At 34.0% G+C, this 27,151-nt stretch overlaps 2 protein-coding genes across 4 annotated transcripts; both read left to right on the top strand.

Moving 5' to 3' along the window:
* Positions 1–37: 37 nt before the first annotated feature.
* LOC130646902 (early endosome antigen 1-like) lies at positions 38–13,917 on the top strand. Of its 3 annotated transcripts, none has more exons than XM_057452562.1 (8): positions 38–1,486; positions 1,804–1,865; positions 2,499–2,561; positions 3,133–3,448; positions 10,553–10,804; positions 11,302–12,877; positions 13,022–13,136; positions 13,725–13,917. In XM_057452562.1, the coding sequence occupies exons 1-8, from the start codon at positions 1,309–1,311 to the stop codon at positions 13,758–13,760; spliced, it is 2,598 nt and encodes an 865-aa protein (XP_057308545.1). In that variant the 5' UTR covers positions 38–1,308; the 3' UTR covers positions 13,761–13,917. The 3 variants fall into 3 exon arrangements, with proteins under 3 accessions (XP_057308545.1, XP_057308546.1, XP_057308547.1); XM_057452563.1 differs by lacking the exon at positions 2,499–2,561 and adding an exon at positions 2,087–2,122; XM_057452564.1 differs by lacking the exon at positions 2,499–2,561.
* An 8,981-nt stretch (positions 13,918–22,898) lies between these two features.
* Positions 22,899–23,918, top strand: LOC130646906 (uncharacterized). The gene has a single exon (XM_057452569.1). It carries the CDS (start codon positions 23,019–23,021, stop codon positions 23,757–23,759), a length of 741 nt encoding a protein of 246 aa, XP_057308552.1. The 5' UTR covers positions 22,899–23,018; the 3' UTR covers positions 23,760–23,918.
* The last annotated feature ends 3,233 nt before the right edge of the window (positions 23,919–27,151 follow it).

Here is a 27,151-nt window from a genome sequence, read left to right as displayed (position 1 = left end):
TTCATGGGAGTTCACGTTATTCCATGTTTAAACATGTTAAGAAATCGGATATCCAATTGATCATTGATAACAGGTTTAAACATTCTTGTATAAAATGCTTTTATTATTTCTCATTTTGTGATTGTTCAATGAAGCAAGACACAAAACTCTTCAATTATTGCTGTGCCTATCGTTTAGCATTAAATGCTTGACTGATTAAGGTAAAAATGTTCTGACCATCTTATTTCCACGTTCCTTTTGGTTTCTCCGGTATAATTCTCTCCTCAAAACTAATTTCTTTCATATATAACAACTTTTGTGTGAAACTCTACCCTTTAATGTTTGTTGAAAAAACCAAAAAAGTTATTTCAGCTTTTTGTTTTTCAACAAATGGGTATGTTAACTTGTTTTTCAGTTACTTGCATTACGTTCATTGAATAAAAGAATACAAGAGTGAGTAAATTTGGTAGGATACTTTGCTGGCCTGAATTTGTGAAAAATTATTTCTTTCTCAGCAAAAAAGGGCTAATTTTCCATCCTTGATGTAACTCTGCAGTTATAATATTTCTTCTATACTATTTGGGAACAGAAGAACTCCAATGAAAAAGTAAACCCTAGGGACAGCATTAGTTGGAGAGTTTTGTGTCCTACTCCATTGGACAACCAAAAAAGAAAAATATGGAAGATTTTTTTATAAGAAATTTTACACCTGTGATTAAAGATCAATTATATATCTTATTTCTAAATTGTTTAAACAAACTCCAATATAAATTTAAATTTATTTAAATATATTTAAATGTGTATGTATTTTAGATTTTAAATTTTAAGCTACGTCATAGCCTGATGATATAGTCGATACGAAATGTTTCGCTATCAAATATTTCATATTTTAAATATATTGATTCTTTTATATTATGATAAATATGGCTTCTTACTTACTAACATGTTTTTATGATTTTGTTTTTACCTACATAAATATTGAACTTGGAAAGAATATTTTAAAAAGAATATCTTAGTCAATTAACTTTTTGTTCTTCCTTTTTACTGTTAACCATGAAACGGTTCTGCTGTCTTCCCTCTATTTAACTTCTTATTACTGAAACTATAGCCGATATGGTAAAAACAATGTTTATGTGATGATTTATTGGAATATTTTTATTTCTAGAAAGGATATGTACTTCATTCATGTTTTATTTAGATTGTTAGAACAAAGTGTAATGTTAGGCAATCAAAACGAAAAACATGTATAACGTAATAATAAAAAAGCAGTACTTATTTTTAAAAATGTTTGGTTTTGAAAAGGTAAACTACAGGCAGTGAAGGACTAGTATGTCTACTAACTCGGATGATGTGTCTTCAGTTGAATATGAACAGATGGAAGCCAGTTTTGAATCCATTTCTGGCAGCAGTAATGAAACAATCTTTGGAGATTTGTCCATGACGCTAAAAGAGATTGACGAAACTTTACAAGAACAAAATGCCGATCATTTGCTCGACAATATTAATGGTGAGTCATCTATGTAGGTAGATATATTGTGCATATGCTAAATTTGTAACACAAAACGCACGCACACTTCAACTTCTATTAAACTTTGTGTAGTATTTTTTTACTTCTGGGGACCACGGATCGAATTCCACTCATTGTCAGGCAGTATGTTAGCGATCTACAAATTAGCTCCACTTCAATTTAATTACACAGAGTACACCCCCTGTTATGATTGGAGATCCGATCTGGGTAAACCATTCTCAGAAGTGGATGAACACACAAATGTACCATGATGAAGATTAATTTTAATTATATTATTGTTATTTATAAATGTATAGATTCGTCCCACTTTTTGAAAGAGCTGATCACAAAACAGCAACGTTCCCACCAGAAGATACAAGTATGTATGCTTATTTTGTGCATCTTAAATATATTAATTTTCAAGATTTGTACAAGTTTTTCCAATTAAAAATATTGGTAAATTCACTATTCACCAAATTTGCGAAGATTTTTAATTTTTCTTGTTTTAAAAAAGGGATTTACGAGCGATTTCAATTTTTTTCTGTTTTACCTGCAATTTACAGTAGATATGTGAATTTCAACTTTAAGCTTCTTACGTAGAATCTTCAAAGAAACATCCAAAGAAGAAAAATAAAGGTTATGTCTTTTTTTAAAAAAAATAAATGAATGAGTTATTAAATACAAATATCTTAATAAAAACCGTTGTCTGTTGCACCGAAAATTACAGTACCAGCATGCGATTCTGTGTTTTTGTATTATTGCATTTGCAGCTTCCGAAAATCACTAAATAAAAAACACTGAATCGCATTTTTGATATAGTCTCTTCTATCTTGGAAATCTATGTAGTGGCCTTAAAATGTTCCTATTTTGACCTCTATATCTTCTAAGTGCGTGTTTTAGCCTCATAAATCTGAAAGCAATATTTAGATTTTAGCCAACTTACTTTGTAATCAGGAGCTAACTACCTTCGAAGGTAGTTACAACTTTTATGTCCCTTTATCACCTTTTTTAGATACATACAAACCTTGTATTTTTATTTTTGGTGGTTTGTAGCCTACAGCTAGGGCCCAAAAAGGTACTTCCCTTTTTATAACATAGAACAAAGAGTTAAAAAAAATTGCATCAAAAACTATTTTTTTCCTTACTCACACCTTAAAATGTATTATTAAAAAAAGCCACTGACAAGAACGAAAAACATGCGCAAAATTAGGGGACTGGAGCAGACTAAAAAAGAGAACACGTGTATATAGTTGTTAAACAAAAATATAATTTAAAAACCAGGAATTCCGCTTATTTTTTGCTTTATTCTGGCAGTAAACAGACTAACTAGCAAGGAACGAGCACTCGGACAATCATCTAAGTAAATTAAAAAATTGCATGCCAAAGCGGCGTTGGAACTGCTTTTGGGTTGAAACAGATACAAAATGCGAAAATCTGGGATATTCAAAAATTGTGTATTGACGATTTTCCCAAGTCACTGTGAAAAGTTATTCTCGTTTTATTTATTTCTCATTTTAACCAAGTTGCGCTAGCTATTTTGTTTTTGCCTAGCTTAATGGCAAATGACAATTGTTTTCATCAAGAATATTATCTTCATGATGCTTGCGTTACTTTTTAATAAATTGGAACTGTCGCTCCCATTTTAGTCTAATATAATCATGGATGATTTGAAAGCTTCGACTAAGAAATCACAGCTAAACAACGCCGAATCAAACGTGTTACTTAGGTCATTATCATTGTCGTTCACTGACAATTCGTCACAACTTTCGCACGAACAAGAAGTTTCGGTCATAGCAAAAGATAGCATTTCCTGCCCAGCGTCAAGAAATCAGATGGAAGTTGAATCGGAGTATAGCTTAGGTAGTTATTTTGAAGTAACAAGTACTTCTTTACATAGACAAACTCACTTTGACGAAGCTAACTCTGGAACGACAAGTGGTTTTTCATGCTCCGGCGAAAATGGTACGGATTATTATTACTATCTTAATTTATTAAATGTAATGTTCTGAAAAAATAAGGGTTAATTACTAAATTACTAAAATCTAGTCTATGCTGAGTTCGTGTATGATTGTTTCAACTGAATATCTTTCTCATGGCATTAAGACCCTAAATTCAGTTCTCTCTAAAACACGTAATAAATTCTTTCAGCTTTTTGAATGGCCGTATCTTGACATCAGTATGAAAGAACATTGTTGCCAATGAATGATTTACCCAAGCAAGTGTTGATGCACTGCGTCCCGTGATAATTAGAAACATTTTTAATCTATTTATTTCGAATATACCGTTTTGAACAGGGAGTTTTTCTGTAGTCGCGAATTTAACAAAATTTTACAGAATTTAAAGAAGACAGATACAAAGTCAAAATTTTTTCACTCGTTTTAACATTTTTTGACCTACCTAAAAGTATCCATTTTATATCCCTAACCTATAGGTTACGGATATAAAAATTTGACAAGTAAAGGCACGCATTGCTTAACAGTAAAATTATATTTTGAATTCATAACTTCAATTACGTATTTTCTATAAAAAATCACTCTTGTTTGATTGTGTGAGGCCTTTTTCCTTATACTGATACTGATTAACACATTGGTGTCATCTAGTATCATGCCATCTACATTGACTAGCCTGTGGAAGAGCATTACTGTTTACCAGGACTAATCTGAGATGCAATCTCGCCGTCGATTTGTATCTCCTCAGTTATTTCGAAATTCCGGTGAGATATGATTGCACTAAGCATCAAAAAGCGTTAAATCGATAGAAAAGAATCTTGACGAAAATAGAAAAAAAAAATGTTTATAATGACAAATTTTGCTATTTCCCCCTTTGTCCGCTAATTAGAGATTTAATATATAGAAAAAGTCGGCTAGTAGCAAAATATGCATCTGTAATGCTCAGGTGAGGCCACACCAGCATTCCATTTTTTTCTTCCAGCCAACCTGTCTGTACTTCTAAGGCATCTCGGATATTTTCATGCTGATAGCTAAGCTTTTTTTTTAGTACTCTAATCATAATCTTTCTGTATGTTGACATCAGAACATTCCTGATAAGCTGCAAATGCTCTAGTAAAAAAAATAATAAAAAAATACTACTATGCTAGTGAATGACTGTCTACTCTTGCACTGTTATCTACTCATGCACTGTTAACTGACTTAGAGTTAGCAAAAGAAGAGTGCTTAGCTAGCAAACATTTTTTAAATGTAAAGATATATATAGCTGGCTAGGTTAATTAGACAAGCTATAAAATGTTAAAGTTATTCTCTATATACTATTTAACCTTTGCAAGGATATTGTTTTCCAAAAATTTAACCCAATAAAATAATTCATGCGGTAGTTTCTTCTTCATGCCTGGCGGCAAGCTCTTCATTACTCCTAACAACTTTTTTTCAGAAAGTAAAACTATCTACTCATGCACTGTTAACTGACTTAGAGTTAGCAAAAGAAGAGTGCTTAGCTAGCAAACATTTTTTAAATGTAAAGATATATATAGCTGGCTAGGTTAATTAGACAAGCTATAAAATGTTAAAGTTATTCTCTATATACTATTTAACCTTTGCAAGGATATTGATTTCCAAAAATTTAACCCAATAAAATAATTCATGCGGTAGTTTCTTCTTCATGCCTGGCGGCAAGCTCTTCATTACTCCTAACAACTTTTTTTCAGAAAGTAAAACTGGCTCACAACTTGAATTACTAGCCAGTATAACAAACCAGAATTAGCAGTTCTCTATTGACTTAACTGCTGCTGCATGGCTTGAGGCACCGATAAATTTTCATGAGTTTGTAAGCACTGATTCAACATAAACAATTCCGACAGACTCGGCGAATAATACGGTGTATTGTGTACAATTAATCGTGTGCAATATATTGCAGCAGTGGGAACACAGGACTTTTTTTCTTTCAAATTACAGCAAGATTAAGAAATAACTTATGTTGATATTTAATGTAGGGTAAGTCCAAAACCAGTAAAGGCATGGCTATACAACTATTTTTTTTATTTCTACAAATGTAGCTACTAAACCACAGGGAAAAAAAATTTTTTTTAAGAAAAAGTTTAAATATTCTTATATGCTTTAGCTTATTACTACATATGAACAAAAAATCATAAATTATGCACATAATAAGCGTAATTTACCTTTCAGATTAAATAACTCATTCAAAAACCTTCAGTACCGCTTGGAATTTGCAAAATAAGTTCTTTATTGTGTTTACACTGTTTTCTATGAAACAGAATTTTATTATTATTTTTAAATTTCAAAATTGACCGTCAAACTATAAAAAATCACCGCATATTCGTCGACCAAAGAAATGTAATATTGCCTGCAAATATCGGTAGGCTCTCTACACAAAACCCAATCCCGACAGTAGTCCAAAACATATATATTGATCATAAACGTGCATATTTAACAACACGGCACATTTATGTATGCCTGTCTATGTGGGGCGCTTTGAACCCAGTTTCCTAAGGCATATTTCTTCTTGAAAATAGTAAGGAAAGTGATTTATTCGGAAACTCGCTATTTTTTCAACAACCTTATTCAGTTAAAAAATCCAAAGAGATTATAGATGGGTAAACAAAAAAGAAAAAGAAACTTTTGGAGTTTAATGGTTATGCTGGTATTTTACACATAAAAAATTACATATAAAACTATTTAGTTCGTTTTTACTCGTTGTAGACTCAAAGTAGCGTTTACCTCTAATATGCGCCTGGCTAATAATTTCTCATTTAAAGATCGTATACAGAAACTTTTACCTTGTTTTGGACTTTTCTTCATGCTATCCACCATCTTTTGAGAATTTTAATATTCTAACGCGCGAGTCTAATAATTTTAAAGTCACGCTGAAGAAGAGTCTGCTCATTGAGAGAGATCGACCATTCCTTAATAAGTCGGTTAAGTCTATGCCTCTTGAGCTATTTTAATACGATTTTGATACAAGTCATTAATTTTATTATTACTTTTTATTTTATTTTATTTTATAACGATGATTTTGTTGAAATATTGTATGATCATGCTCGCATGAAGCGAAAGCTTACATGAACTTGTCGCAAAAATAGTCGTGTTTTTTTTCACCAATATAAAACTCTAAATGGAAAATACACTATTTTGATGTTGTTTTTCTCGCTTTGACTACATGCCCACTCATAATCCTTTTCCTTGAAAACCTTCGCAGGAATCTTTTCCCAAATCCTGTGGTACCATTCGTCACAAAATTTGCAATTTGCCTTGTGGAAATTTTTATTGTGTGTAGGGAACCATGGTTGTCTACAAGAACAAAAAATCTTGTAGATGTTCATTTTATCCTTACACCGACTTACTCTTTTTTCTTTTGTCACAGTAGGAAACTTTTGCATCATTCTGCGTTCGAGACAACTAACAAGATCGTTGTCGTAGAAAAGTAGCGTTGGATCATCACCAAACGCTAAACTGGTTGCAAATGCTATTGCAAATAGGCCACAGTCAACACCATTCCGTTGCTGTTGAACAGGCATCGTGCGTATATGTATAGCACCAGAACTGCATCCGGAGTACGATGCAATTTGTTTTAAGACATCCTCCTTTATTTTCCATCCAACAAGATTGTCAAAAATGTCGTGGTGTTAATTGTGTACTCTTTTATCATTATCTGTGAGATATTTTCGACTTAGATTTCTTTCGAAAGACCGACCTTTTCAATGCAGTGCTTCGTGAAAGCCTGAAGTTTATTGTGTAACCAAGATGGTAGAGTCTATTGTACTTTCTATACTCGGAATTTCGCCGAATATTTGCTTCAACATACCTAAAAAAATGAACAAAACGTATGTTATAGACGTAACATAAAAGGATTGCTTCAGTGAAACATAATGTTTAAAGTACCTTGAAAAGGTTTCTGGTAGAAAATCTGTAACCAAAACACTTATCATGCCACTAATAGACGTGTTTTGTACTGGAACAGGAACTCATACTTAAAATCTTTATTTTTTCTCTCGACGACATTTGTATTGACGGATATTTCCATTAAACCTTGTCGAAAGTGTTTTACCCATCTCTAAAAGAATTTGAATATTTTTTAACAAATGAGCCGCTTTTCACAATTGAATTATCACAGAAATGCACTTACCTTATGGCAGGGAAGCCAGAAGTCTTCCATAGATTTTTTATACTCTTCAAGCAAGTATGCGTTAGCTATTCTTCGCAATCTTAGTAGAACCATGTTCTTCATGGAACTCATACTTGAGCCAGTACAAAGTCATTGCTCCCAAGCTTGTTCGCGATGAAAAGCACATAACAACACCAGGAAATCTAAAATAAGGTTTTTAAAAAAAGATTTATTACTTGATTTGTAACTTATAAAAAAATATATATACAAAAACAATATAGACTTACCAGGAAACTTTCTTTCAATTGAAACTATCTTCTCTTCATAATTATCGACCATGAAGCATATTGGCGTATCATTCCAACTTTTTAAAACTTCTAAAGCTTTCGTGATTGCATCAGCTGTTTCATCCTGCATTGCGAAAGAGCCATCAATCTGATAATCGACATTCGTCTTCAGGGCAACGAAGAATAGAGGGATCGAATACTTTGTCGTTTTATAGGTAGCAAACATATGTGATTACCATAACGCTTTAATAAATGCCTTTGTGTAGATGTTTGATGAACAAACAAAAGTGATAAGTAAAAGAAAAAAGTATGAAATAAAATATACCTGTATAAATTTATCTTCCACTTTTTCGCCTATTTTCCGGTTGTACGTCATTGTTTAGCTTTTCAAACTCTGTTTCAGCATCTTTTACCGGTTTTCCGTAACTACGAAAGAAGAAGTTATCGTTCGGGTACTCTTTTTTCCATTCCTGAATTTTGATATCCAAATTTGCTTGATCGAGCTTTGCGAAACGTAGTTTTACAGCTGCTTTGTACATATGATTACCTACGTCTTTTATTGTTGAATGGAAGCAGCGACTGGTACATCGGCTTTGCCTCGGAACATTTCATTTTTGACATAAATTTTGATATGTCTTGAAATCCCCCTTACATTTCTTACTCCCTCTCCTACCAATTGAAGGATTTTATTAATGATTCCAACATGCTGAAAAAGATTTTACTGTATTAAATACTACTTTTTAGAATATTTATATAAATAAATTGCACAAATTGCAGCCGTACCTCGCCTAGCGAGTGTCCAATGTCCGAGCTCTTTTCAGAAATGACGCATATTTCTGTTTGCAAGTGTCTTAATCTGTATTCCATATTTTTTTAAGCTTTCGTCGTTCAGTATTTGTGTCTGCCTACATGTAAGAATATTTACTTAATTAACAAGTCATCTTATGTCATCGGACATTATTATCAATAATAAAGGTGCCACCTACTTTAAAACTTTTGAAGAAAATCACATCTCGAATTACGATTTTTGCAGGACAGTTCATCTTTTTAGTAGTCTGGGACAGAAATCTTGATTTCCCAAATGTTCTTAAATTTGATATGTCACCCTAAATAAAATTGTTTAGTCTATATATGACATGTACAACATAAGCCATGGTATCAACAAAAACAAACAAAAACTTTACTCTCTAACTTTTCCGATGTCGACTTTTGACTCTTTATATTTGGTGGTTCACGCCATGAGTGCAATCTCGCAATTCATTGCCAATGATTATGGAAGGAATTCCATTAAATTTTAGTTTTTTCTCGTCATAATGAGTTTTCTTCTCCTCAAAAAGTATTTTATGATCCAATGAGTTGTAGCCTAGAAAAATATTAAGACACATTGATAGATATTTTTTTATATAAGAAGCTAGTTTAAAGTAAAGAAAACTACAAAGGTGGTATTGGTATCAAGTTCAAACTGCTTGATTGCTACTCCTGCTTCCGAAATGGATGAAAACCTCACTTGCGGCTCTGTGTCCTAAAAGTATAAGAAGAAGAAGAGTAGTTAAATACAAAATAAGAGCGCAAGTCTATAAAGTTTCAAAAGGACTAGAAAAAAAGAAAACAGCAAAAAGTTACTGCTCGACTCAAAGCTAAAATAATACTAATAATACCATACAACATGCAAACAAACAGAAACAAGCAAAAAACAAACAAATAACAAAACATAAAAACAACATAAAAACATAAAAAACTAATGAAAAATACCTTCAATTTTCAGTTCCATGATAAAAGGTTGCTGTCGTCGAAGTAAAAACGAAAAGTTAACTTCTACAACAGTACCAAATTATTTTAAGGTCGCGACGCCATGTGCTACCATTAGCTACGCTCCTCTAGATAATAACATTATGGTGCCAGAAATCAAAATATGTTTCCCGCACACTATGTGGGAAACATTATATGTCATATCCTATGCATATGTTTAAACGTCTGGATTGGGTTTTATGTAAAGAGTCTTCCGCAAATATCAGGCAAATATCTCTTTCCTATCAAAACTTATGCTTTTTGAAAGGTCATAATTTGAAAAAACAGTTACGAAAGCCAAAGCAAAATATTAAAGAAATAATCTTGTGTAACAATGTACAACAAAATTGTCCATATCCATAAGTTTTCCCTTCTTCAAGCTCTTTTTATCTGAATCCTTTTCTAACTGCTCTACGCTTTTTACGTCCCAACTTGACACAGTCCGTTGACTTGCGGTTAGAATGTTTGATACGACAAGTGTCTACTTTTGCACTTTCCTCTGTAGTAGAAAAACCACAGTCTATGCCTGATTTTTGAAACATAGGAATTAGTCCCATAGCACCATCATTATAAGCAATAACAGCAAAACCTACTGAAGTTTTAAAAACACGATTTCCAACATAAATTCTCTTTGGCCACCTTGTCAAATTAAATTATTAAGAGATTCGCAAATAAAGTGTTGCAAAGATCGTTGCTTGAGTGTTTACAAGCATGCTGTTAAACGCGTATTAAAATACGTAGTTTTTTTCTTGTTGCCACCTTAACTTAAGAAAATTAGAAAAGTCCCAATGCTTTCCCGCATTGTAGCGTCTTTACAAAAAAATTAAAGATAAATAACACAAGTTGGAAAGCTTCTCAAACTTCGTCTTATTAAATTAAAATTTTCTAAATTTCCTAAAGTTTCGCATTTTTTTAGAATTGTTTCTACCAATTTCTCTTGAGATGGGTGCTGTAAACGTTAATAACAGAAAACACAATGAAATTAAATTCCTCACTGAAAAAGACAAAGCCGGCAATTTAGTTAATGGCGAACCTATTAACAGACCTCTTGTGGATATTGGAAATGAGAATATATCTGTTGAACAGATTAGCAAAGGAAAGAAAGAAACGTCTGTGCATACCGCTCTGAGTGTATCAGCAAGTAAGATAGTAGACGAGCAAATAAAAGGTAGTGTACAACACATTCTTAGTAACGACATATACGCAACACGACGCTTAAAGTTGAAAAAAGTTTTTTAGAGAAGTCCAACGGAAAACATATTCATCACAAATAAAGTACTATAAGTATAAAAATCTCATTTGCCATCCAAAACAAAAGTTCTCTTCACTTTGACTTCAATGAAATCAATGTCTTCGCTTTTGTTAGGCAGATTTAGATTATCAAGACCTTAGGATGCCAAAAATTTACTTCACGAATAAATCAATAACTGTGAAGAACTTTGCGCAAATGAAAACATTGTACTTAAGCAAGTTCCCGTTTCCAAAGTTGCTCGTGTATTAATCTTGAAGTTGCCATGTTACCTAACTGGGCTGGAGTTATCCATCATAAGAAATAGCTTGTGCAAGATTATAGAAACAGATTTCAGGTTAGATGAAAAACAAGTAAGGTATGAGCTTTGCAATTCCTTTAGGTGTTAAATTGGTTTTGTTTTAATAAACTTTTAGAAGGAGAAGAGACAGACAATTTACTTCTGTATTTCGACCTAATGTCTGCGCATATTCAGGAAATGAAGCTAGAGAAAGAACGAATGAAATTGGATGTTTTGGTTGCTTTGAGAACAAAATTACAAAATGTCTACGACGGTGAAAGCTTGGAGAAAATACCTGCAAAGTTTGCGGAGAAGATCAACGATAATTTGTGCGAAGTCATGATTGCAGAGGTGATGAGAGTGAAAGAAGAAGAAGAAGCAAAGTGCACAAAGGAAAAGGAGGGATACTTGTTGCAAATAAAAAAAATGTCATCGGAACTCGCTGAACTTGCTAAAGAGAAATGCGAGTTAAGTGTCGAGTTAAACACATACAAAGAACATCTGTCCAAGTTAAAAGAATCATTCGACAAAAGTGATAATTTAGAAAACCGTGTCGTATATTTGGAAGACTTGTTACGAAGTGTTGAGAAAGAAAACGAGAAATTAAAAGTGGACACGTGGCAACTGAAGAAAGAAAACGAAAAGGTAAATAAAAAGGTGAGAGACCTGGACCATGCGTGCGAAGATTCTTGCCGGAAATACGACTGTTTGAAGATGTCGGAAAAAACGATGCGACAAACGACGCGTCAAGAGATTGACAATCTGATCGCGCAAAACAAAAAGGCCAACGACGAACTATTTACCGTGGAAAACCAGAAGGAAAACTTACGACTAGAATTGGAACGTGCAAAAAATTCAAAGGAGACTGATTTAACGATAATTAAACGCTTGGAGGAGAAACTAAATAGTCAAAAAAAATTTTTGCAGAATATGCACGAGGATTCCAACAAAAACTTTGAAAATAATTTAAAATTAGAAAGCAAGGCCACGGAATATAAGCAGAAGTTAAAGAAGTGCGTCAACGTTTTGGAGGCTGCGCGAAAGGAAAACAAAAGGTTAAGCGATAATGCACATGCTCTCCAAAATGAAATAGATGAATGTCGTACGGTAAAGCATAATTTAAAAATGAAAGAGTCTGACCTCATATTACAACACGCAAAAGAGAGAACTGAATTAGAAAATACCGTTAATAAGTTGACAGAAAACGAACATATTTTAAAAGAAAAGCTGCAGACATTGGAGAGAGCGATGCAGTATTATAAAAACACTTTAAAAACACAGACACTTGTCACAGACACTTTAAATTGGTCAACTCTAAGAAAAAAAAACAAATTACTGAAAGACACCACCTCAGATACTTCTCATGTAAATTTCATTAAACTGACTGCTCCTCAAACAAGAGTTTTAGCTTCATCGACAGCGAATATACCGCCTGTTAACTTATCCAAATCACTTAATTTTCGTCACTCTTCTACAGCAAATAGTAACACTAATCTTGAATCCTTTTATGAAACAAAGAATTCTTGGAGAAAACCACCAACCTCACCTGTGCACCACTTGCCACCTCAAAGTGGGCACATAAACAGCTCTGAAGAACGTGTTTTCCAATTCCACGGCGACACTGCAAACGTTGATGGTACAATGATCTACGGTACAGGATATGTTTCGCCATTCGTCAACAACAAACTGAAGTACTCTGAAGACGACACAAGGTGAGCAGAAAAGAATGTTAACTAGCAGATGACATCCTATATAACATGTTTTAAACGCTCATTTTAAAAATTGTAAATCCATAGGCTTTAAATTTCCGTCTGTGTTTTTCCAGTATGTAGTTAGTTTTTCTACGCATTTTTTAGATTGTTTCTTAAAGAGATGACGTATAAGCTTGAACATACCGAAAATGCTCTAAAGTTGGCTGATCAAGACGAATACATGTCTTCATTACTGACGGGGAAGAATTTGGAAGAGAGGGTATGAGAAGAAAACTTTCATTTCTTTATTTATTTTCACGATATCTAAAAAGGATATGACTGATATACGATATCGCCCACTAAATGTGAATTCAAGACTACACTTCCCCTCCTTTGGTCAAGCTATTAAAGCTATTAGTGTGATTAGTGTGATATTTTGCACAGTGCTTGGCAAAAACATTTGTAAAACTTTATATTTATTTTTGTTTGTATCTAGGGATTTTGTTGCGTGTGTACATATGGCAATAAATATGGCACGAAAAAATATTTGGCCGACACTCTGTGTATTGATAGGCTAAACCTACTGTCGTTGTTCTTATACCAGCTTCAAACTTTCATAGACGACTCAATGAAAGATTTATAACATGCCCCAAATTAATAATTTTGGATCATTTTTGTCTGAATATTAATCCGTCCGAAATTTGCGTTGTCCGAAAGGCTTCTTTTTGGTTTTATTTTTCACGGATTTATGATTTTATTTTTTGAGTTTTTTAACAAAGCAAATTAGTGTCATACTTTGATATTTGTCTTCGTTTGTTAGAAAATTGTTCGTTTATTGACGATAAAGTGATTTAATTTTTATTTTCAGGTTCAAACCCTCCGTTCTGAAGTGATGCGTTTGTGATGTATAATGGACGCTCACGCCAGTACCCTTGTGAAATTTTAAGCTCACAGTTTGCAATTCATTTTAGAAGATTTATTTTTACTTTAACTTTTACGTATAACGATATAGACCTGAAAACTTTATATTCTTATTTAAAAAATGAAACATTTTAGTGTGATATTCTTAAAGGTGCTACGAAACAGCTGTTGGTTTTCGCAGCCCCTTTAAAAAGAGAGAAAAAAAGGTTTTATGGATATTTTCAGCATTTTTGCATGTGGTAACTTGCAAGTTTTTTACCAATCTGGAAAATTTCCTCTTTGTTTCACAATTATGCAAGTATCTTAAATTTTAGTCATAAAAGATATACCTATTTCAACAAAATCAAAAATTTTGTCCAATTAAAAACTATGGTCATTTATATATTCTATAGTTATTTTACAGTTGACATGAAAGTGGAATTTTCAAAATGAACTGAAGTGACGAACTTTTTTCAGGGTCTTGAATATTTTGTCCAATGAATAATTTTGACTGACAAAAATGTTTTCCAACATTGTTTTGTGGCCTATAAAGTATTATTTTTGTGTCGGAAAATTAATACAATCTGTGCTTTTAATACAACCGATTACCCCTGACTGTACCGCAAAATATCGCGCGAGGTCGGTGCAATGTTACCGTCTAAGTTAGATAAAAATAAAAAATAAGAAGTTCGGTTTACTGTTCTTATTATAATATAATTCATTACTTTTGTATCACTCGAGATAAAAATTCGAAACAGTCCTGTCTGAAGACAGAAACATACGGTCATTTTTTTTTAATAAAAAAAATTTTTAATTGTGATTCTTTTACATATTTTCCTGATATTTTAAAAAAAAGAATCTAAAATATTTATTATTAAGAGGGATAAAATGAGGAAAAATCTTTTTTATCTTTTAGTGTTTTCAATTCAATAGTGTGCTCAAAGTTTAAAATTCCTTAAATATATTTGATACTGCAATGGCTTCACCGCGAACTGTTGTTTACTCTTAACTGACGCCGTTTTCTCGTATTTTTGAAGTCTTTTTTGTGATTATATTGCTGTGTTCGAGAAAAGAGCAGAATAAGTTATAACTACAAGATGAAGAAACTTGTAGTGATTATGGTGGTACTTTTTCTCACAGAGATTGGTGGGTTATGAACTCAAAATGCTGAGAATTGTGTGAAACCTAACAATCATCAACGCTCCGACAAGGTTCGTAGATCATCACCGGTTCTTCTTTACAAAAACCACGTAGCAACCTTCACTCTTATACTTTCGGGAGATATTGAAACCAACCCAGGACCGGAAAATTGTCACTTATGTACGAAGAACATTCGTAAAAACGCTCCCAGGCAAAGACTCAGTCCATCAGTCCTGCTTGCGGAAAAACAATCATCATCTCAATGCGCAAGATACTTTTGATTGGTCATGCTGCCGTTGTCTCTGTTCTCAGTTACCTTTCCATAACACCAGACTATTAGACAACGATATCATTGATCCAGTTATTCTTGAAGAAGCACCATTCGATCAGCATTTAGCTTTGTTGAACAATAACAGACACAGAACTACCATTTGGTACCTGAACACCCAATCAATCACCTCATCTTTCGCGGAGACAATGCTTCATACATATCAGTTTGATATCATAACGATGTCTGAGACTTGGCTTAAAGACAACACCCATTTGCTGAAACACGTCACCATACCTGGGTATAACTTTGAATACAATAACAGAGCAGTTAAGCGTGGTGGTGGTGTCGGTTTATACATCCGGGACCAGTTCAAATACAAGGTACGTAAAGACATCATGAAGAAAGACGAAACTATTGAACATCTCTGGATTCAAGTGAAACGGAAAAAGACTTCTTACCTTCTAGCTGCTTTCTATCAGCCGAGTTCCATCAATGGCGAAAAGATCGACTGGCTGCAGAAATTTGAATTTATTGTATCGTTCGTATCAATTACCTGGACTGGTCCGATTATCATCACCGGAGATTTCAATATTGACTTTAACAAAAAAGACACATCAGCATACGTGAATTACCAACAAATCCTTAATAGCCTGTGTTTTAAACAACATGTTGAAAAACACCCGTATTAACAGAGTCATTGATCATATTATTACGAACTTACACAAGATCACTCATCATGATGTGTTACCCTGTGACGAGATTAGTGACCATGATGCTCCCTATATAATATGCAACATCACAAAACCAAAATTTGAGCCACGATACAAGTACATGCGTGCAGAAAAAAAATAGACATCAACCAATTCGTTCAGGATGTTTTTAATCTTCCGTTCAACTTGGTATACGCCTTCAATGATCCAGAAGACCAAGTCGACACTTTTAACAAACTGTCTAAACGAACACGCTCCACTGGTCAGACAAAAGATCGCTCGTCCTCCAGCACCATGGTTGAAAGACCCTGAAATTACTGCAAAGCTGAAAAAGATCGTCTTCGTAAGATTGCACAACGCACTAGAGATCCTTCCGACCTTGCGCAGCTAAGAAAAATCAGAAATGAAGTAAAAATACTGATTAAAACTGCAAAGAAAAACTTCTACCGTACTGTGTTATCGTCAAAACGTCCCAAAGACACCATTCACCGTATTCTAAATCCAAATCCAAAACGTATTGATGCTGATCCAGAAAAATTAAATACACACTTTAACAAGACTGCCGAACGCCTCCTTAATTCAGTTCCAAAACCAGAACAAATGCTGAAAGAAAGCATTCAGAATCTTCCAGACACAGATGATGCCTTTTGCTTCCGACGCGTAACTTACGAGGAAACAAGGAAGATGATTCTTAATTTGATCTCGACCTGTTCAACAGGTCCAGATCAGATTCCATCCAAGTACCTAAAAATTTGTGTTGACTCAATTGCAAATCCTATATGTCACATAATCAACACCTCGATAGATAATAAGATATTTCCCAGACAATGGAAGATCTCCAAAATCACACCTATACCAAAGGTAGACCATCCCAACGAACCTAGTGATTACCGTCCAATTTCTATCCTTGCTGCATTGTCCAAAGTATTTGAAAAATTAATGATGAAGCAGGTATCAGAGCACCTCGAAAGAGAAAATCTCCTTTCCATTCACCAGTCTGGCTTTCGTAAAAGACACTGTACAATAACCTCATGCACAAAGCTGAAAAATGACATCGTGACAGCGATGCACAGAGGTGAAATAATCTTAGCTGTGATGGCAGATTTCTCTAAAGCATTCGATACTGTGGACTATGAATCGCTGATAACTAAACTCCATCAGCTAAAATTCTCAAAGGCATCCATGTACCTCCTAGCAAACTACCTTTCGAGTCGACGCCAATTCACCCAAGTCAATGATAACGTATCACAAGGACTTACTGTAACTACGGAGTTGATCCAGTACGCTGACGACACAAGCATATACCTTTCCTGCAAACCAAAAATGTTTGATCAATGTGTCACGAAAATGAATCAAGATGTATCAAAAGTGCAGTCATGGTCGAAAAACAGTAGCCTCGTCTTCAATACGAAAAAGACTAACTCCTTTCTTTTTTCCACAAAGCAAATGGCGAAACATCACGAGTTTAAATATGAAATATTCTCAACAGACGGAAGTCAGATCAAACAGACCTCCGAATTCAAGCTGCTTGGTGTAACGTTCATAGAAGACTTAAAATGGAACAGCCATATCAATAAAACCACATCTTCATCATTTGGCACACTAAAAACACCAGCTCACTTGAAAAGGTTTTTATCCTTCAAACTTCGTAAGCAACTCGCTGAAGCACTGGTGTTAAGCAAACTGGATTATGGTAATGCAATCTATCACGGAGCACCTACATACTTGATGAACCAGCTGCAGAGAGTACAAAATTCAGCTGCAAGTTTTGTACGCTTACGTTATTCCAAGATCAATGACGTTGTTGGACTCAAGTGGCTTCCTGTGCAAGAACGAGCCGAGTTCAGCATTTCCAGACTTGCTTGGAAATCTATTAACATTGACGACTGGCCGAAGTTCCTGCCAATGCAACAAATGAAAGAACCAGTGCGACCATCACGTCGCCAACAAAACGACGGTATAAAGATTGCATTCATGGTCAACGTTGCGAATACTTTTGAGTACGAGGCATCAAAAATATTTAACAATCTGCCTGGCAACTGTAGAAATGCTAAAGTTTACTCGGACTTTTGCAAAAACACTAAAAGTTATCTGCTAGATAAATCATTAGCTCGGAGCGTCCTTAGTGTCTTCTTGTTTGTGTACCTTATTGTTTGTTTGTTTTAGCCTTTTTGTCTTCTACCTATTATTTGCCAATCAATTTTATTTTATTTAACCTCGCCACTGCTACCACTATTCTTCATTGAGCACCATAGGCAGGCTCTCTACAGTATGCATTAAAACCTAGTCCAACTTTGCCTCTGTTTACAACTGTTTTAGTACTTACTGGGTTTTAATGCAAACTGTAAAAAACATGAGTTTCAGTTTAAATATGTTAGTGAATTATATGACTATATTTTATAAGGTCTGCACAATCAATAAGATTTTCGACTACCTACTTTATCAGAATCTCTCTTTTTTCCAAGTCACTATTTTCTCTATATTTTATCATTCCTAATCCGCCAGTTTTGTTTTTGTTTCGCATTTTCAACAACTCGTTTTAGAACAATAGCTAGTATGTTTCACATAATTATCCATCTTGCTACTACTTGATCTCTTCTATAATTCTCTTCCTAATACTTTTTGTGAAACATACTATATTATGAACTTTCGTTTTTTTTTTTTTTTGTTTTTTTTGTTTTATATATTAACCTTTATGTACATACGAATATCATATGTTATTTCAGGAGAAGAGCCATTTTGTACAATTATGGAGCTGAAATATAACCGCTTTTATTATTATTATTATTATTATTATTATTATTATTATTATTATTATTATTATTATTATTATTATTTATTTATTTATTTATTCTGTATGATAATTAAAGAAAGTTATGCAGAACGAATAAAAAATTGCATCTCTACACATATAACATAGGAAACGTTTACACTTTAATAATTTACACAAATTTATTATTAGTTATTGTCTATGCCTTTTTTGACTGTTTAACAATAACAAGACCCAAAATTCGGCGAAAACGCTTTACCTTTAATTTTCATGAATAAATTAATAAAAAAAGAATATTCATGACGTTAAATTATTCATAACGTTTAAGTGGGTGTAACATTCCTTCATCATGATTTTTGCAGGTAAAAGCAAAGATCTTTAATTTTCTTTTTCTCGAAATAAAATTTTCAGTCGTAACGGTATATATTTTTGTCGAATACTCCCCTCCATCTTCTCAAAATTGTACGAAAATAAGTTTGTTGCGATAATTGAATTTCCGCGCCCGAAGGCGTAGGAAATTCTTTAAAACCGTCGTTTTTTTCTTTTGGAGCATTTTTTGAGAAAAAATCGACCCTGGGATTACACGTTCCTCCGTCACAGATGTAAACTTCGCATCCAAGCTCCCCAACTACTGGGAACTCATCTAAATGATGTTTCAGGACAAAATTTGTTTTCAACAAAATTTGGCACAGTTAATAAAAAAAGTATGCTGAAAATGATGGTCACAGCAAAATTTTGATTTTTTGTCAACTAAATGCCGTTTAAGACCATAAACGTTTCAATCGCAAGACTTACCATGAATGTTAGGCTGTATTTTTTGTTAGCAATTTATTTTAAAATGTGAGTTTATTATGACACGTTTCGTTTTGTTTGCGTTTGTTGTAAGATATAATGTCACTTGTGTGCTTTATCTTCAGAGGTTCATGCACCAAACCTCCTCAAATGTTTAGCACAATAACACAACGAATTAGCAGGTTTTCATCAAATATTTTGGTAGCGAGCGGAAATTCTTAGAGCCCCCAGGGCTTCTTGTTATATCTTTGGCTATAGAACTTTGCTTTTTCTGACGCGGAAAGTGAGGAAATATCGAGTTATTGATCTATCATGCTTAAAAATAGATAAATCAGTCATAAAACAGCTATTGTAACACTAAATATGCTATATTTTCAAAACCGCCTGTTTTTTGAGTAAAAAAAGCAAAGTATTTTAGAGCTGAACAAGAGCTGTATGGTGGCCGAGAGCTGCCATCAAAAAATATTTGCGATGGCACTGAAGGGTCACACTTCCATACAAAAAAATGAAACTTCTATACAAACAATTGAAACTTCCATATAAAAATTGAAACTTCCATACAAAAAACTGAAACTTTTATAAAATCTCTCAAGGTTTTGGAAACGTTTTTGGAACTTCTACAAAAATTTTTGGAACTTCTGCAAAAAATTTTGAAACTTCTATAAAAACTTAGAAAAACTTCTGCAAATTGTTTTTGAAACTTTTATAACACAATTTATTTATTTTTCAATCAACCGTTTTTGAAACTTGAAAATTCTTGATCAAGCCAAATAGAGATGATATGAGGAAGAGCTGAAGAGGAAGGATGGATGTCATCCGAGATTATTTTGTAAAAGGCTTTTCATGTTCTAAAATAATTGGGTTATTGAAACATGTTCATGGGATTGAAATTAGTTTATCGATTCTTAAACGAAGACTCAGACAGCATGGCTTGAAACGTAGAGCTTTAGAAGGAAATCGTAATTAAAATCAGGAACTTGTTCAAGCAATCCAGCGGGAGATGAATGGTAGTGGTTCCACCTTAGGTTATCGTAGAATGCGAGCAGCAATGATGTCTAGGTCAATTATTTGCCGTCACGAAGACGTAAGATTGATGTAATTCTTCGAAAAAACAGACGACTTCACAGACGCAAATATGTTTCACGAGGGCCTAATTACGCACGGCACATTGACGGTCATGACAAATTGAAACCCTTTGGGTTTTCGATCCACGGTTGTATTGATGGCTTCTCGAGAAAATTAATCTGGATTGAAGTGGTATCCTCCAATAAACTCCCGGAAATCGTAGCAAAATTTTATTTAGACTCGATCAAGAAATTGGGAGGCATACCCAGTCAAATCAAGGCTGATGATGGTACCGAACATTCTTTGATTGAGCCAATTCATGTTTATTTACATATTTCAACTGACAGTCAAAACAGCTTGGGCTCTTTTAGTATTATCTCTTCCCCGGAAAATCAAAGAATTGAGTCCTACTGGTCTACCTTACAGCGTGATCGCATTGGTTGGTGAAAATTTCCGATCCTGTGTTAGTCGACTGCATACGTTTTTGCTTTATGCCGTTAATCCGCAAGGGGTTACAGACTGTTCGGGATGAGTGGAATTCACACATTATTTCTAAGAGTAGGAACCCTGGCCCTCGTGGAAGACCGGATGTAATGTATTACTTGCCACATTTGTATCATTCCACTGATTGCCTAATAAACGTAGATGCTGATGAAATTGAACAATTTTATCCATGCGTTACCCACAACACAGTTTAAGATGTTTCCCCGAGTTCAAGGAGTTCGCACAAACTTTGATGCAGCAAAATGGATGGGACTTTCTTAATGTTGTTTCGGATGCGTTACGTCTGTACATGTACTTATCAAAGATCGTACAGTATTCATAGAACATAGTTAACTGTTTAAACTTTTTTTTAATCCAAATTTAGTATTACGTGTTTAATATCGAAGTGTGAAACAGACCCCTTCATAATTTTAGGCATTCTTCAATTTTCCCAGATATTCATACAATTGATAAAAAAAAAACACAATAAAAATAAATCGAAACAAGTTTTTTATTGCACCTAAAAACCCTCTTAGAAATTGTATAAAAAAAGTTAACAAAACAGAATACTGGAAACTCTATTGTCTGTCAGGCGTGACACAAAAAAATGTTTGGTTAGTGTTCAGAAGAGGTTCGCTCGGTCGGTCGGTCGGTCGGCCATAAAAAAATCATGCATTTTTTTCAAGAAAGGTTACATTGTTTTGCTAAAACATCTGGCATAATCGAAGTCAGCTGCCGTCATGTTTGATCATTCACTCAAACTACCTTTACCGGCCCTTTTTACACGGGCATAATTGCGCCACTCGAGAAATTTGGTGTGACGCCCACCACCTTGCAAAAATTAACAGTACACTTACGGCCGGCATAAAAAGGCCGTTAAGGTATTTTTACGAGCGCGCGAATTGAAGATTCTTTCAAAAATTATCGGGAAGTTTATCCCAGGGCTTGTGCGAAAAGAAAGAAGGGGGCTCGCTGAGCCAGTTTAGAGGCAATTTATAATCAGAAAACATCGCGGCGTGGTTGCGAGGTGAGTCGAAGAAAAAAAAGATAAGAATGTTGGTAGTAGATTTTCCTTTGCTTGTTTCATCATTCTATTGGAAATTCGGACACCCGAATCAAAAAAGTGCATTTTTTTTTCTCAACGGACGTTCGGTCGGAGGACACTAACCAAACTTATTTTTGTGTCACGTCTCAGTTCAAACATAACAACAAAACAAAAAAGGATCCAAAGTCAGTTTAAATGATGTCCATCTCCCATTCAGATGACTGCTTATATATTATATCGCTCCGTTTTCACTTGTACTTTTTTTATCTTTCGAGGTGTGTAACTTTTCAAAGAGGATGATGAGGCCTTTTGACGAACTCTTGACAATAAATTGCCAAGACGAGTTTCTGTTTTCCGTTTTTTGTTAGCACTACTTGAAGAACCGTCATCGGGGTTGTTGGCATTACAATAACTATTTGCTGCTGACTTTGAAGTATTCATCATGTACGATTCTACCTGGCTGCGTACAATTTGCTCCAGCACGGCGTCCATGTTTGTTTATAATTTGGTATCATTATTTTTACGGTAGCCGATAGAACCTTTCAAAAAAAGTTATAGAAGTTCCAAAGCTTTTTATAGAAGTTCGCAATTTTTTTTACAGAAGTTTTTTAATTTTTTTTTAATAAAAGTTTTTATTATTATGAATAGAATTTTACATTTTTTTAAATGATAGTTATTTCAATTATTTGTATAGAAGTTTTTGTTTTTTTAAACAGAAGTCTAATTTTTTTTTAATAGAAGTCTAAATTTTTTTGTATGGAAGTTTGACCCTTCGGTGCCATCATAAATATTCAAAAAAAAAAAAGAAAAAGAAAATTTAAATCCAAGTTTTATTTTAAATTAATTTTAAATTTAATGTTAAAAACAAACAAACAAAAAATCAAATTGAATTTAAAGTGTCCATTGGCCGAGAACTGCCATGAAAAATTTAAATCTATTTTTTTTTAAATTCAATGCATTGTTCTGGGTAATAATCATAAACAAACATGGCTGAATGGTGCAGCAACACGCAGCTTAAAACTGATTTAAGTAACTTTGTCAAGCAGAATATCCTAAGAAATAAAATTCTAAATTTTGTGGAAAGAGATTACCCAAGCTACGATTGGAGCTTAAGAACATTAGATCGCAGGCTCAGATACTTTAAGATCTACTACATTGATAAAAACGTTACGATCGATCATGCAAAACAGGCAGTGAAAAAAGAACTTAAGGATCCTGGAAATCTTTTAGGATACCGTGCAATGCACCAAAAAATACGACAAAAATACGACTTAAAAGTTCCGCGAGATTTGGTGCATAATACAATGTTTGACCTCGTGCCTGAACAATTGGAGGAACGCCGTCCTGGTAAACGACAAAAAAAAGAGAAAGAACATTTCACTACAAAAGGCTCAGACTGGGTGTTATCTCTAAATTTTCATGACAAACTTATGGAGTATCAAAATGCCACGTTTCCTATAGCAGTATATGGGTGTATTGACACCTCAAGTAGAAAGCTATTGTGGTTGAAAACGTGGATCTCAAATTCTAAACCAGAAATCGTGGCTAAATGGTACCTTGAGTACCTGTACCAAACTCGTACATTGCCTGCATATATACGGATAGATAAGGGAAGTGAAACTGTTATCCTGTCTACAATGCATGCTTATCTGAGAAGGAATCACAATGACCTTGAAGATGCAACTGACAGTGTGATATATGGTCCTTCAACAAGTAATCAGGTATGAGGAGTAAGGACATTATTTTTTACACTTCCCTACCATACCCTCACAGCCCTGAATGTCAAAAAGCAATAATTCTGCTTTAGGTTTTTGATAAGAATAATGAGATAAACACTCAGCCTTTAACACTAGTTCGGTTCTGACATCATCAATAATTGTTCCATCATTATTAACGTACTTTGCTTGTTCTAAACTGTTCTGTGAAGTTTTTTGCTAAGATGTGTGTTTGAATTGCTCTTCTTGCAAAGCTTTCTACATTTTCTTTAGTAGCTGAAGTTTCATTCAATTGTTCAATAGTCTCCAATGAACTATTTAGAAATTTTTTTAAAACATACTCTTTTCCATCTTTAGATTTTGCTCCATATACCTCGCGAAAGCCTCCCCGACTAAATGGATTATCATCGATTAAGAATTCCATTGCACTAGACTGACTCCATGTATATGCATCAATGTTGATGTTGAAGTATGACACTTCAATTTTTTCATAAGGCTTTTCCACTTCTCTAATAACCTTTCCCATTTTTAACATGGTAGCAACTGAAATGCTTTTTGGAAAACATGGAGATGAACATACTTTGCTAGGGCAAGAGATTACTGTTGCTGGCAAGCTTGTTGTTGTGCTGCTGGTGTCGTGCCGTTTTCTCTTGAAAGACTTATTGAAATCAAAAGGGTTACTATAATTTTAATATAATCCCTGCTTTCAATGCCACTATCATAACTTGGTTTGGATAGCAATTTGTGGGACATGTTTTGTTTAATAAATCTGATATGAATCAGCTTGAAGTTGGTAAGGTGGGATATTTTGCTGCATGATGGTCCTCTTTCTGATGACAATATATCGCAAGCCATTTCAGCTGGTAAACTATGTTCAAAGTGACGGGGGCAAGCTTCTTTAATGTTATGCAGTGTAATTTCGTCATATTTGTATGGCACAAACTCTTGAGCTCCGATCCTCTCATATTTTTTAGCTTTACCTTTGCCTCAAACTGTTGAACGATCAATTCTTGGTTTTTCAGTATGTTTCCTCCTCCTTTTAGTTCTTCTGTATTGCTATTATTCGATTTTGTTCCTTTCATGCCTTTCATACGTTTGGTTTTCATTGCAACAGAGAACTTTTCCCACTTCTCCTTTTCTCCCAACTTAGACGCCATGTTTATCTAAATCTACTAAAATCCATGGCCAGGGAGCACCCGCTTACGCCAACTGTAACTTTTAATCTAGGAACGAGGTTGCTAATTGGCAGTTCTCTCGGCCACAAGCGTTATTGCGAATCTCAGCTATTATTTCTTTAAGTACTTCTGGTTGACTGTCATTTTCATCTTCTGGTTTCGGTTTTATTTTCATAGAATAGCTTGACAAGAACTCAGCATCACACATTTGTTCCAACATGGGGTATCTGCCTTTTTTAAATTCTAAATTTGGTCTATCCATGTATCTATCCAACATGTTTCGTTTAAAAATATCCGTACTGTCTGGTGGTAAACTTAAAATTTCTTCTTCGTTACGACAAACCCTGTATCGCTTCTCAGGAATGTTACTATTTGCAAAAACTACAGCTGGAAATGTCTTTCGTAACCATATTTCTGGCATTATGGTAGCTACTGCTTCTTGAACTGACATTTCGCGATGATTTCGATACGCATTTGCAACTGACTTCATCTGTTCAAATAATGAATCACCAGTTTCTAGTGCCTGCGATGCAGCTTTTTTCATTGCCTCTGAAGATTCATTTACAACTTTCGACAAATAAGCCGACATGTAAGAAACTGCTTTATAATAATCAAGAACAGGTTGAATGTCTATGTTAGCTTCCCATGCCTTCAAACCTTCAGTAAAATAATTATTGATAAAACAAGAATCTGGAAGCCTTTGGAAGTGAATTTGAAATCCTGTATCAGGTGAGATGCTTAGTGCGTTTTCATATTCTTTTTTTGTTATGGCTAAACTTTGAAGGATTTGTTCAATTGTACCAGGTTGGTTATAATTCGGTTCATCTGGATGAAGAATAATATTTAATCTTGGATTCAAATTTGAATCTATGGAAGTTTTTATTTTTTCTAGTATAGCCTTTCTTTTTTTTAACTGTGTTTCTCTTTCTTTCTTTGAGAGGTTATCAGGTAAAGGCTCAGCAACAATTGTACGGTCTGTAAAAAACTTGCCGAAAGAGTATCGACAATTCATGTTTTTATATTTACGACAAGATTTAGAATGAGAATGTGTTTGATATGTCGAAACTAGTTTGTAGAAATCTGGGTTGCTGTCTTTATTAGGAAGCTGACATTTAACTATGTTATCCACAAAGGCAATATATTCTTTTTTGTTATCGCTACTTAAAATTGGTGCATTGACAACCCATAATAAAGAGTGGATGTGTGGGCTACCTCTAACCTGAAATTCAACTCTAATCGCGTAGTAGTTTACTTTACCTAATGGCCCGTTGACAACTATGGTTTTAAAAAATGTCTCAACTCTGTATTGGAAATGTCTTTCTAGAAGAACTGGATTACTGTTAAGAATCTCTGTTCTTTGATAATAATTTAGATTTTCGATTTCTTCTTCAGATATGTCATTACCTTTTAATTTAGTAATGATTTTAACCAGTTCATTCCATCTTAAGTCTGCACAGGACAAAGTCATAAAAAATGTTGGAAGTCCTAGCTGTTTTACCATAGCCAACACTTCAAAGAGAAATCGTTTCCAATATGCAGGAGTTTCTTTCAACGTGTTCATAAACGTGAAAGCGTCGTCACTGGCTATAAACGACTTAACTCTTTCTTTAAAATTCGCAGACATCATTCCTGCTGTAAGACCATCTGCTTTAATATTTTGCATAGCGATGTTTATGCGACTATTTAAATTAAGATGTTGAGTCACTGCATGAGCAAAGAATATATGGTCAGTATCAGAGGCAAACTTCTGTCTATAGTTCAGTAATCTTTGGTTGAAATACTTGGTTGGGGAAAGTGGTACTTGTCTTTTTGTGTGATATCCGAATTTACTTGTTGGAAATAGATAGGGGTGGGAAAGTTCTTCACAATGCTCATCAGAAATTATTGGTATGGGAAATTTGTTCTTTCCTGGAGCAATAACAATATTTCCATCATCAATTTGGTCATGTGGAATAGTTGGAACAAAAGACGTTTCTTGGCAAGGCAAGCGATATTCGTTTAACGGGTTTTCATTCTCTTCTTCGCTATTGTCCAGGTAATCTTCAATCTTGGATTTTACATCACCAATATTATTATTTGTTGTCGATTTTATTGCAAAATCAACGTTCATTTCATTTTCACTTTCCCCAGTTTCATGTTCAGATGTTAAATTAATCCAGGAAGGTGGTATGTTTGTAAGATTAATTTCAATATTTGAATAAAGAGGGTTAACCAGTTTCAGATAACAAA

The sequence above is a fragment of the Hydractinia symbiolongicarpus genome, chromosome 6 (assembly GCF_029227915.1).
Source record: "Hydractinia symbiolongicarpus strain clone_291-10 chromosome 6, HSymV2.1, whole genome shotgun sequence".
NCBI classification, from domain to species: Eukaryota; Metazoa; Cnidaria; class Hydrozoa; order Anthoathecata; family Hydractiniidae; genus Hydractinia; species Hydractinia symbiolongicarpus.
The sequence above is the reverse complement of the archived record's forward strand: the minus strand, read 5'-3'. Positions and strand labels throughout refer to the sequence as shown.

Excerpts from the sequence above, each read along its gene's own strand:
- LOC130646902 (XM_057452562.1), top strand. The coding sequence starts at position 1,309 with ATGTCTACTAACTCGGATGATGTGTCTTCAGTTGAATATGAACAGATG. Across the intron at positions 1,487-1,803 it reads TTTGCTCGACAATATTAATG|ATTCGTCCCACTTTTTGAAA; the intron begins GTGAGTCATCTA and ends ATAAATGTATAG. Across the intron at positions 3,449-10,552 it reads TTCATGCTCCGGCGAAAATG|AATTGTTTCTACCAATTTCT; the intron begins GTACGGATTATT and ends GCATTTTTTTAG.
- LOC130646906 (XM_057452569.1), top strand. The coding sequence starts at position 23,019 with ATGGCTGAATGGTGCAGCAACACGCAGCTTAAAACTGATTTAAGTAAC.